General features: G+C 41.7%; 1 protein-coding gene across 1 annotated transcript in view; it reads left to right on the forward strand.

Moving 5' to 3' along the window:
• The window catches only part of fmn2a (formin 2a), a 46,418-nt gene that overhangs the window by 12,903 nt on the left and 20,980 nt on the right, over nt 1-12,535 (forward strand). Inside the window, exons 6-7 of the mRNA XM_074676065.1 lie at nt 7,058-7,145; nt 9,779-9,840. Of these exons, the coding sequence (XP_074532166.1) occupies nt 7,058-7,145; nt 9,779-9,840 (150 nt within the window). The remainder of the gene's footprint in view (nt 1-7,057; nt 7,146-9,778; nt 9,841-12,535) is intronic.

Below are 12,535 nucleotides of genomic sequence, written 5' to 3' on the forward strand. Positions count from 1 at the left end.
ACAGAGAGAAGAAAACTCTCCTTGCTGTTTTTTTCTAACACAGAACTTAAGTCAACAGCAAAGGGAAACAGTAGATAAGATGAGTGAGCTTACTCAACAGAAGAAATATAGTTTAGTACAATCAAAATTCAAAAATAACTGTTTGCAGGCCTGTTGACTCTGTGGAAGCTGTCAGATGTTCATTCCAGTGCCTTAGAGATGAGAAAAAAGGAACATTTTTCTCAGTGAATTACTACACCTGTGAACTTAGACATGAGAGGAAAATAAGAGGCGAGGAGAGAGGGAAGAACGAGAATGAGTGTTCTCCCTTCCACTTCAGCTGACACTGAAGACACTGACGTTTATTTCTTCTGTTGAAAAAATAAAAACACTAACTCCTACTGGGCTTCATTTAGAGCTGACCTTGACATTTCCAGCTCATGGAGACAATCGCCCACCTCTTGAAGCTCATCCCATGTGAGGGAAGAGTTCAACAGTTTCCTCTACGAGAGGGCAAAAGCATCCTCCACGAGTCACCACTAGAGAGCAGCTTTGACGTCAGTACTCGGCCAGCTTAATGGCCCCTGCTGACATCAGTGTAAGATGTGGAGAAATACTACCAGTGACACAGGTTGTCAGGAGCTGACCCTGCTGTCTGTGTGCAGACAGGTTTAAAAAAGGAGCTGTCTCACCGTGTATGCTGCTGTCGCTTTCCTATGGAGGTTCAGTGGAGTTAAAGAATGTGTTCCTATAGTGTATCTGACATGTTGAGTTTGAAAGTGAAGGTGTTGGGTTTTTGTTTTGGGCCTTCGGGGTCAACCCTAGTAGTGTTTTGACATGTGCTTGATTTTGGAATGCTAAGTGTGATTTCACTTCACCTTAAATATCTACAAATATACATCTCTTGTTTTCACCAGAGGACTTATAGTTTACAGTCTGTACAACTGAAGATTTGTGTAAGCAGGTTAAGCAAAAAATTAAGGGCTTGGATTATCTTTTTTTTCAATATTCAATATTCTTCTTTGTTGAATCAACTAGTCACTTGATGTGGAAATGGGCTTTTTAAAAAGTACCACCCCCTTTGTTTGCCAGAGCAACAGTTGGAGGCCAAACCATATTTATTTTGTGATCTGGAAAGACAGATAAAAACTGGCTGGCAATTTAAAGTCAGGAATATGCACAATTTCTGGCAGACAGATAACCAAAGTAATAAACTCAATTAACCAATTTGCAAAGATAATGTGGATACATTTTGTCAGATAGCTCACTTGTGGGATTTAACAGTCTTGATCACACCAAATGCCATTGTACTCTTAAGTATTTTCAGCCTATTTTGACTTCCTTCTATCAGTTATTTGAAGAAGTTTACAGGGTGGCAGAAAAATGTCAAACCAGCAACAGGGTCTTTGGAGACAAGGCTTTTTGATGCACATGAGGAGCAGTGTCTGGCGTGTCTAATCCAACAGTGGAGCTTTTTGAGCTCAAACAGCAGTAAAATGTAAAACTATGATGATTCTCAGTCAACTTCCAGAACTGGCTGACATTTTTTGGTGATGAATATTTAACATAATGATATCTCTGGTGTTAGTCATACAAAATTCATTGGTATGTGAATCATTAGATGTCTGTGTGGTCCGATATGACTGAATTGTGACTCAGGAAGGAGAGAGCTATTTTTGACAAATAATTAGCTGAATAATTGATTTGAAATGCATCTCTGAGCTGAGACATCCTCTGCTGCTGCTCAATTTGCAGATCCTGGAAGTAACAGATGTAAATGGCTCTATCCAAACTACAAAAAAATGCAAATCAAAAAAAGTTGGGCCACTGAAAAAATAAAATCTGGTGATTTGGAAATCAAATGATTCAGTATTTAATTGAAAACAGAGCATGTCATTGAATGTTGAAGTTTTATTGCTTAAGGCCCTGTGAAGACTTATTATGGCATGACAAACCAGGAGTCCATTGACACTATTACTTTAGCCTACAAAGATTAGCAGTGAGAAGCGAGTAGACCGAGTGAGAAGAGAGATTTCTTGGATTAACAGTGGAAAAACTGCAAACACTGGGGATGGACTGGCAAAAAGAAAAAGGACAGAGGCGCAGAAGAAAATTGAATAGAAGAGTGGGCTAAAGTATGGGTTTAGCTGTTTGTGTTAACCTCTTAAGAACCAAGCTTTTGTCTGGTGTACAATTTTTAATTCACCTTACTATTTGGGATAAGTAAGACCTAATGCTTTCGAATGATGCGCTTCTAGCGGTAGCAGCAAAGTTTGGCAGCTCTCTGTTATTACTCTGCTTTTTTAGCTATATTTTTATCTTTAATTGTTTCTTTTGCTAATTTTTGCTCAATACTGGACTTTTTTGACAACAACTCATGGATATGTCTGCTGGAAGGAGAGTTTATTCAAGAGAGGAGCTTCTTGCATTACGATGGAGCAAATCTGGAGGACATCACCCTATTCCTGCTGAGATAAAGAAGCCTTTCCGAGGATGTCGTGCTGGTGCAAAGTTAAAGGCCAGGAGATGGAGATACAAGCCCTTTCTTCCTTCAGTCATCATGGGGAATGTCAACTCTCTGCCCAACAAAAAGGATGAACTAGAGATACTGGTGAAGACACAAAATGTATACCGTGAGTGCAGCCTCATGTGCTTTACTGAGACCTGGTTGAATCAAAACATCTCTGATTCCTGTGTGGATATCCCTGGCTTCACGCTGATACGTCTGGACAGAGACACCAAAGCTAGTGGCAAGTCAAAAGGTGGAGGACTGGTTTTATACATCAATCAGAGATGGTGTAATCCTGATCATACTACAGTCAAGGTGAAGATGTGTTCTCCGGACATTGAACTGTTGGCAGTTGGGATGAGGCCATATTACCTTCCCAGAGAATTCAGTCATATAATAACAATCCTCGTGTACATTCCACCCAAAGCAACTGCTGAAGTTCCATGTGATGTTATCCAAGAAACTGTTGCCAGGCTACAGACTCAACATCCTGAGGCTCTCATAATAATATCTGGAGACTTTAACCATGTTAGCCTCTCCTCTCATCTCACTGGATTTAAACAGTTTGTTAATTGCCCAACCAGAGTGAACAGAACACTTGATCTTCTATATGCCAACGTCAAAGATGCATACAGTGCCACTGCATTACCACCACTGGGCAGGTCGGATCACAATCTGGTTTTACTTCAGTCTTGTTACAGACCCTGCGTATTGAGGCAGCATGCAACTACTGTAACAATTAGAAAATGGACACCTGAGGCCAGTGAGGCTCTGAGAGACTGCTTTGAGTGCACAGACTGGAATGTATTGTTAGAAACAGATGAAAATAGTATAGATATTGATAAACAGGTTGACTGTTTTACTGAATACATCAACTTCTGTAAAGACAATATCATACCATCAAAGACTGTACTCCGTTTCCCCAATAACAAACCCTGGATCACAAGTGACATCAAGGATATCCTCAATCAGAAAAAGGAAGCCTTTAGAGATGGCGACAAAGAACGGCTCAAACTGGTGCAAAAAGTGCTGAAGAGGAGATTAAGGGAGGCTAAGGTGAAATATAAAAAGAAAATTGAGAGACAACTACAAAATAATAACATGCGGGAGGTGTGGAGAGGAATCAACAACATCTCTGGATATAACACAAAGACAAGGCAGCCAATTGTGGGTGATGTTGAACGTGCTAATGAATTCAACCAGTTCTTCAACAAGTTTGACACAGCGACCACTTCCTCTTCTACTGCTGCTCCTTCTACACATCTGTGTCTCTCCACCACTCCTGCTACATCCCCTCTTACACCTGTGCCTCTTCAACCGTCACCGTCTGTCACAGCTTTAGGAGTGAGGTTAGAGTTAGGAAGACTGTGCTCAGGGAAGGCTGCTGGTCCAGATGGTGTGTGTCCAAGACTGCTTAAGGACTGTGCTGCCCAATTGTGTGAACCCCTTCAGAGGATCTTCAACCTGAGTCTACAGTTGGGTCAGGTCCCGGCTCTGTGGAAAACATCTTGTATTGTGCCGGTACCAAAACTCAAATGCCCAGCTGAACTCAACGACTACAGACCAGTTGCCCTCACCTCACATGTTATGAAAACCTTTGAGAGGCTGCTTTTACGTCTGTTGAGACTTGAGGTCAAAGACACACTAGAACCTCTGCAGTTTGCATATAGAAATCATATTGGAGTGGATGATGCAGTTACATACATGCTCCACCGTGCCCTGTGCTATCTAGAAGAACCTGGCACCTATGTAAGAATTATGTTCTTTGATTTTTCAAGTGCATTTAACACCATCCAGCCCATGATATTGAGAGATAAGCTCAAAGACATAGGAGTGAACCCATCCTTTGTCTCCTGGATCACAGACTATCTCACAGAGAGGCCACAGTTTGTCAGGTTGGGAAACTGCGTCTCTGGGACGGTCATGAGCAGCACGGGGGCTCCACAAGGAACTGTTCTGGCTCCATTCCTATTCACACTTTATACTGCAGACTTCAAATACAACTCTGAGTCCTGCCACATCCAAAAATACTCCGATGACACTGCTATTGTGGCGTGTATCCAAAATGGACAGGAATCTGAATACAGGGATCTGATAAAAGCTTTCTGTGACTGGAGTCATAGAAATTGTCTCCTACTGAACACCTCAAAAACAAAGGAAATGATTGTGGATTTCCGAAAGTCTGGGCTCTGCCATCAGTCAGTTAACATCCATGGGGTGGACGTGGAGGTGGTGCCAACCTACAAATATCTTGGTGTACATCTGGACAACAAGTTGGACTGGTCCCTTAATACAGATGCACTCTTTAAGAAGGGGCAGAGCCGTCTCTTTTTCTTAAGGAAGCTCAGATCAATTGATGTCTGTGGAAAGCTGCTGCAGATGTTTTATCAGTCCGTGGTAGCCAGTGCTTTGTTTTATGGTGCAGTCTGCTGGGGAAATAGTTTAAAGCAGAAGGACAAGAGGCGACTGGAAAAACTGGTGAAGAGAGCTAGCTCTGTGGTTGGATCCAGTTTGGACTCACTGGAGGCTGTGGTGGAAAGGTATACACAGAAGAAAGTGGAGGCCATCATCCGTCACTCTGATCACCCACTTCACAACATCATAGTCCAGAGGATCAGCAGCAGGGGACGCCTTACCTCTGTGCGCTGCAGGACCGAGAGGTTCCGAAGATCATTCCTCCCTGCAGCCATCAGAGTGTACAATTCTCTGCTTGGAAGAGTGCCCAAACAACTTGAATTTCCCTCCGGGGATTAATAAAGTATGACTTATCTTATCTTATCTTATAAGTATAAAAACTAAACTTTGTACTTTGGCCATTGTACAGGAAGTTTAATTATTTGTGTTATGAGTTCTCTATTAGTTGTTGGTTAGTTGTGCTATTTTACTTTAATGTGTTAATGTTGTGATTTCACCAAAAGATGATGTGGGCAGTGTCCCTAAATGTGGTTGATAAGTCAAAAGTTGAAAATGAATTATCATGGGTCTGAGAGGCATAAATGTGACGTCCTCATTTAAGGACATGGTTTTAAGGAGGATAATGTCCATTCCAACCCACATGCAGCAGTTATTCTGCAGTGGTCTGTTCACACTTGAGAGCCCATCAATAAAATGAAGAGTGAGGTTACATTAACTTTGCTTGGTAATGTTGGGGTTGGTAGATGAGAACTGGCAGGGCGTAACCAGGATTCACTAACCTTACACAGACACGTCTAGGAGCACTGGGCTGTGAGTAACACTAAACAGATGTTGTGCTCACCTCATACAAAGTAAGCCAAATAATACAGTGAATTTTTTTCTAACTCAGATGTTTGGAAGATATTAAGATAGTGAGTTTGCCCAATCAGAGACAGAGGCAAAGCTCAGCTGACTGATCAGTGGATGGTGTTAGTATGGAGGCCCAATATGTCCCTTATCACTTCAGTGCTTTGACAATTTGCTCCAGAACTCTGTGTCATAAAGAGATGGGTGACGTCACACAGACTAAAACCATGTATTCTACAGCCTATGTTTACAACACCTCTTCTTCAAATGGCGCTCTGTGAATGCTCTAAAACCAAAGAGAACAGTCTCTGAAGATCTTAAAGGGAAATGTTCAAGTTTGCAGTTTCTTTTGTGGTACCTCTTGTTTCACAATGCTCCAAACGTTTTCTTTGAAGACAACCTTGAAAAAGTAAGTGGATAAAAAGATCAGCACATACTGTACTTGAGATAAAATGAATTCTTTAAAGTAAAAACATGCCCTCATGAGTTCCATACGATTGTTGAAAGACATCGTATCAGATGATTTTCAGGGGTTGTTTTGTTGTCCTTAAATGTTTGTCTTGAAAATATTCCTAATGTTATGTTGTGGTTTATACATTTGGCTGGATGTTATTAGGAAATGATATGCTACAAGGGCAATGTTAGTAAAAAGAAAGATAAAACCCAGTGAAGTGCTCCCCTGCTATGACTATGTGCTAAACACAGTGTATAGATTTTTGACTATCAGGTCAGTGGATTTAACAAGACTTGAAAGGTATGTTTTGTTTACTTAGAACCCTCTTGCACACACTGTTTCATGCAACTATGGTGTGATGTTTCTTTCCTAGGTGCTTTCTTTCTAACATTTCTTCATTTTGCACATTTCTGAGAAGTTCTATTTTGAAGGGACAATCACTCTGACCAAAAAATTATGTATTCACTGTATGTATAACAGCATTAAGAGTTGAATTCATGTTAGAGTACTTCACTCAAATATTTTTCACTGAGTACTTTTTGCACTCCTCAAAGATGATGGATGTGGAGACTTTGAGGAAAAGGCAAAATTATTAATCATCATAATTCAGCCAGACATCACTTCAATTTCCCCACGTCTGCGGTGGAATAGCCTTTGGTTTCCTCCCACAGAAAATAACAAAGAAGAGTGATGTTTCTGTTTTGTGTTTCTGGTCTTTTATTAAGTGTGTTGTCAGGGTGTGTGTAAAAGTGTGCATTTGTTTGCATGTCATGGAAAAAGGAGGATTAACTGTTTTCTGTTTTCTTTGGCCTTGTATAACCCTGCTGCTCACATCCTTCTGTCTTATCTCTCAGGTGGTGAAGCTTTTGAGTAACAAGCGTTCACAGGCTGTGGGGATTCTCATGTCGAGCATTCATCTGGATATGAAAGACATCCACAATGGTAAGTGCAAATTTGTACTGATACTTTTTTCAGATGTCATTAAATGCCACATTTTCTGCCTACTGAGGTGTGAGTAAAATTAGCCAAAGCTTAGACCTTCTCTTCATAATTATCACAAGTCATAACAAAAGAAGTTATCTTATAAGAACTCTTCTTCTGTCTGTTTTCTTCTTCTTTCATTTTGCATAATCCCCCGCTAGCATCCACATCGTGTCCCTCCGCCCCTCTCTGTCTTCTTCTGATGAGTTGTCACCATCTTGTCCAAATGGCTTTGTTAAAGTGAAGTCATTCAGGAGATGATGATGGGAACCGACTGTTTTCCTGTTTGAGTTACTCTCTGATTGCTCTCCAATCTTCCCTCATCCATGTGTCTAAACACTCGTCCCCATCTCCCTCTTCTATTCAGGCCTCCTACAGAACAGCCTTTTATCACAGCTTCAAATCTTTATCTCAACACTCATGGCAGCTCTGGAGCTGACAATAAAAGAATATGTACAACAGAGGCTGTGACGGGTACATTTTGTACACTTGTCACCACAAACAGTCACTCTGGGTGTTCTGTATTTGAAGCATCTTTTGGGTGATTTTTCTGCCTGTTTTCAGACCTTGAAGTCAGTCTTCAGCACACTCATCTCAGGTCAGAGCAGGAGGGCAGGAAAGGGCCATTCTCATCAGCACTGTCATTCGTCTCCTCTGTTAGGACAGTTTTTACCATCAAGTATAATTAGTGCTGATTGGAAACTTCAGTATATCATGGAGGGTGAGGTCACAGAGAAGATATCTTAATGGTTTGGGGAAGTTAACGACTCAAAGTATGACGTAAGCTTGTTATTCCCAGAGACAGTATAAAGCTAACAACCTCGTATAAAAACTAAAGTAAGTGTTCTTTATTTGCTTTGTAATCCATTTTGTTTGAATAATTGTTGGGCATGAATTATTATAACCTTCAATTAATCATTATTTTGAATAAAGTAGAGCACCCAGAGGACTTTGTATGAGCAGTTCTTTTGTATTTTTATTTGCTGAAATGACTTCATGTTCCCTCGCGCCATCAGAGGTCTAAGATGATTAAAGAATTACAGGACAGTTTGTTTTCCAAAGAAAAATGTGCTCATCAAAACTTTTTAATTGTCTCTTCCTCTGAATCATGTTTTGTTTCCTTTGATTTGATGATGAAGACGGCGGCTATCAAAGGTCCCATCACTTGCATATCTCTGTGTCAAAGAAAAAACAACATCTGAATCATTGATTTGGATTGTGTCTGTTTTATGACGCTCCTCTTGCTCAGTGAGAACACATTTCTCTGTTCCTCACAGCTGTTGTTGTTTGCTGTCAGACTTGGCCGACACTCTGCATGTTTCATAGGACACTTCCGCTCTGCGTCTGCTTCTTGCGAGGCTTTGTATCCAGTATAATATGGTGGTTGCTGGCGCCGTGCTGGGGTTGAATGTGGTACTCGGGGTAGACCCAGACACATGGGTTTGCCTTTTGGTCATAGGAGTTCTGTGTCAGAGTGATGATACGGTTTTTCTCCCATGTCTTTAAGAAAAACCCATCTCCAATCAAAGCAACCCAGCCAGACTCTGGTTTAGATGGTAATGAAAACCAAATGGGGACAAGAGGAGAGTGCGAGAAACAGAGAAGGGGAGCGTCTGAGAGAGGGAAGTTGTTTTTGTGGTGGCTTTGAAGGAGAAGAGGGTGTTAGGAGGTTAGAGAGTGACAGCAAAGAATGGAGGAAAAGGGAGAGAGCATATTTTAAAAGCTGGAGGATTACATAAAGGCGGATTCTGAGACCTAAAAGCTTGAGAACTTATTGGAAGGACACAAAAGTTGCTTTAAGCTTTATTTCTAATGCCCATGTTGGTCACACTTGTCATGCATTCTTTTTTCAAGTAAGGAACTCACTCCTAAGAGTTCATTATGTGTGATTTAAAGAGAGCAATTTGCTGGATCTGGATCTACTGCTTCATGTTCCTTTATCCCTCCTGACACCTTCTTTCCCCTGTGCACCTCTCCAGCAAATCAACAGGTCAAAACAATGTGAGTAATTGGTGAAGATACATATAGGTGTCGAGTGCTTCACCGAAGCAATAGTGCATACAGCAACACCTCAGCCTCGATGCAGCAGACCCCCGGGCTCTGTTTGTCTTTAAACATTTACTTTCAAAGGATTAATGCTCACGGGCGCCAGGTCCTCGCGCCGAGACAAAAAGGCGACACCAGGAATTCAAACACAGGAGTTCAAACACAGATCTCTGTACCTTTGACAGATTTCTTAGACCAATGCATTTATGTTTTTAGTTTGTGGCCCCTTACTTTGCTGAAGCGATGAGAGCTGATATCTACGTAACTCACAGCAGACGGTACATGACGCTGTATGTGGAAGAATTTTATCCCTGTTTCATCCCAGATTCAGCCCCAGGAAGGCAGAAAACCTGGGATTAGAAAAGATGTCGGTGCATGTTATTGCTGCTCCAGCTACAGGAAACTGAGGAGAGATCACGAAAGCTGAGGCTTGGTTTGATTTCTGACTTGTTTAATGTTGTTTCTTGAAGGCAGCACAGAAATGTCATGATGTGTTTCTGCTGCAAACAGTTGCATTGACCATGTCACCCATCTGGTTCCATCCACAGCTGTCCTGAATATGGACAACACAGTGGTCGACCTGGAGACTCTGCAAGCTCTTTATGAAAATGTGAGTAACAAAAAAAACAAAGTGGAACTGCAGCTATGTCTTTCTGGTTACAACTGTAATAAACATTCTTAAAATTTGCAAGTTTTTGACTTTGAAGGCAGGATTTTCATGGCTCATGTGGACAGTGGTTTCAGCAAAGTCAATAGAACACTGAAAAGACAATATCTCCAAACTGAAATCCATTTCTGCAATTTCCTGCCAATATAGAGTCATGAAAATACACAGTGTTGAGCAACAAACCCAGGATAATTATACAAAGTAACACCAGTGACAGATCAGGCAGATCTGGACGGCAGTATTCACTTTGGGAAAACTTTTTTTTTCCTTTTCCTTCTGTGGTTTTCAGCAAAAGTATTATTTCAGAACAGTCTGCTTGTGACAAATAGAATGATTTATGGTTACACTTTTCATGCCATATATGAGTAACAGGCAATCATTTTATTACAGAACGAAACCTAAGCGGACTCAACAGGTTTTGATATCAACAAAATGGCAAAATGATCTCTCATCAACTGTTAGTGTTGTTTTATTTGGCAATCCCCTGACGGTAAACCACAAAACACCAAGTGCTATCCATCAAAAGGAGCCTTTTGAAGATTATGAAGATGTGAATGTCTGTATACATTGTAGGTGGGAGGGTGGAGTAACACTTTTTAATTAAATTTATGTGTTGATTATATAAAGCGACATGGTTTTTGAGTTGTCAGTTACTTCAATGTGTTCAAAATGTTCCACTTGAAAGAGTGAACTCAAGGAAGTGTGCATTAGACACCAAAACAAACAGACGAGCCACAAACCGTACTGGTATGTGCACTGTTTGGCGGCAGAGTCAGCCTTGTGTAGGTCTGTCTGCTGCAACTCTTTTACGTAGTAAACATGTTTTCCCAGTGAATGCAGAGAAAATAACAGGGAAAGTGCAACACTTGTGTCACTCAGCTCTTCTTCAAGGTCCTCGTGTGGTTTTTCAAAAAAAAAAAGAAAGCAACTACGTGGGGCTTTGATGGGTGAGATGACCACATTGTGTTGTATATTATTAGCCTAAATAGAATCATGGAGCTGTCATCACTGCTTTCCAATATGTCTCCATTTTGGCTCCAAGGGGCTCCTTGTATGCAGTAAATACATATTCATCAACCTTCAGTGATAGGAAATCTTTCCCCCCGCCCAGTGGAAACAGTTCAGGCTCCGTTCGAAGTCAGGTCAGTAAATAATGGAACATGAAAAACGGGCATGTTTTCCACATTTCAGCAGGAATACAGTTTTAAGATGCTGTGAAATTCCTGCGAATTGCTTTTTGGCACAACTACACAGGAGAGGCATGGTCCTTTGGCTGCTAGAGGCATATTAATAATGTTGATCATGGGAATGAGACGGAGGCTCGAGACAAGCTGCAGTTATGAACCAATGTGTCATAACTGAGGATCAAAAGTCTTCTAACCTCCCCGCTCACCCCAAGACTTCAAGCTCTCCCTTTCTCTCCTTCTCTCCCCCTGATGGCTCGAGGCTGTGTTATTGAGTCGAGGAGCCAAATTGTTTCTCTTTTGTATTTCGAGACTCCATCCTGTCTGTGGGTCTCCAGCCCCCTAAACCACAGTTGGCAGCACAGTCAGCCTGTCTTGAGGAATGCAAGGGGCTTCTAATGGTTACACCCTTGCTCACTGCACTAGGAACCAGATCACACACTGCTCTCCCTCACTCTCTTTTCCGACTCACACACACACAAACATGCTAGCAAACAAATAATCTAACCCACACAAATGTGCACACACACTGTATGTCTGAAAACACACACACCACTCAAACTCACACACACACATGAGCAAAGGGACAGAGCCGCTCAGTCTATGAGCTTGCGGCTTATGGCCACTCCTGCTCTTTGAACAATAAGCCTCCACCATTTAAGGGGTCGCAGTGATAGTGGGACACCGCTCCCTCCCTTCTAATATCACAAGCCATAATCTGGGCCCAGACTGGATGTCTGAAGATCAGACTCCTTTCAGCTGACGGTAGCTTAATGTCATAGAGGTCAGTCCAAGCCATAGTCCCCCTCCTGCAAATTACAAATAATCACCTCATGTGTGTCCACTGTAAGGCCTGGTGATATGTAAACATATCTGACATGTTTATCATATGATGCTATGTGTCATTTGGACACTATCCTTTGGCAGCTCAATGTACAAATAATCCCATAAATGTTGTTACACTGAAAATTGAGTGACATAAATAGTGATTGAGCCCTGGCTGGCTCTGTTTAGCCCTGTGTTAGAAACCTGGCTAATGAAAACCACTTGGCCACCACTCAAATTCTGGCATCACAAATATCATCCTACTTTTCCCCCTTGCATTTGATATTCCACATGGGACTGCATTTCTCATGCTAACAACCACTGCAACATGCCCTAGCAATTCAGAGATCACACGCTAATGCCTACTTGTCCCCAATTACACCAAACACTGCTGGGCTCGGCTGCTGCCCTTTGAAAAGGATCTGCTTTGTATTAAATATATTTACACTTGAAAACATCTCGAGAGGAGGCGAAGGAGAGCTTGCCCTCTTCGACAGAAGGCAGCGGTGTGTAGAATACTAATCGGGCCCTCAGTGCGTTTGATGCTGGTGTTTGAAGTTTCCCAAGGATCCATGCCGAGGCCGAACCCCAGAGAGAAAGATGGAGAGAAACAGAAGGAGAGAGCAGAC

This window comes from Halichoeres trimaculatus, unplaced genomic scaffold, assembly GCF_033239565.1.
Source record: "Halichoeres trimaculatus isolate MK-OKI-2021-1 unplaced genomic scaffold, fHalTri1.1 fHalTri1_scaffold_8, whole genome shotgun sequence".
Lineage (NCBI taxonomy): Eukaryota > Metazoa > Chordata > Actinopteri > Labriformes > Labridae > Halichoeres > Halichoeres trimaculatus.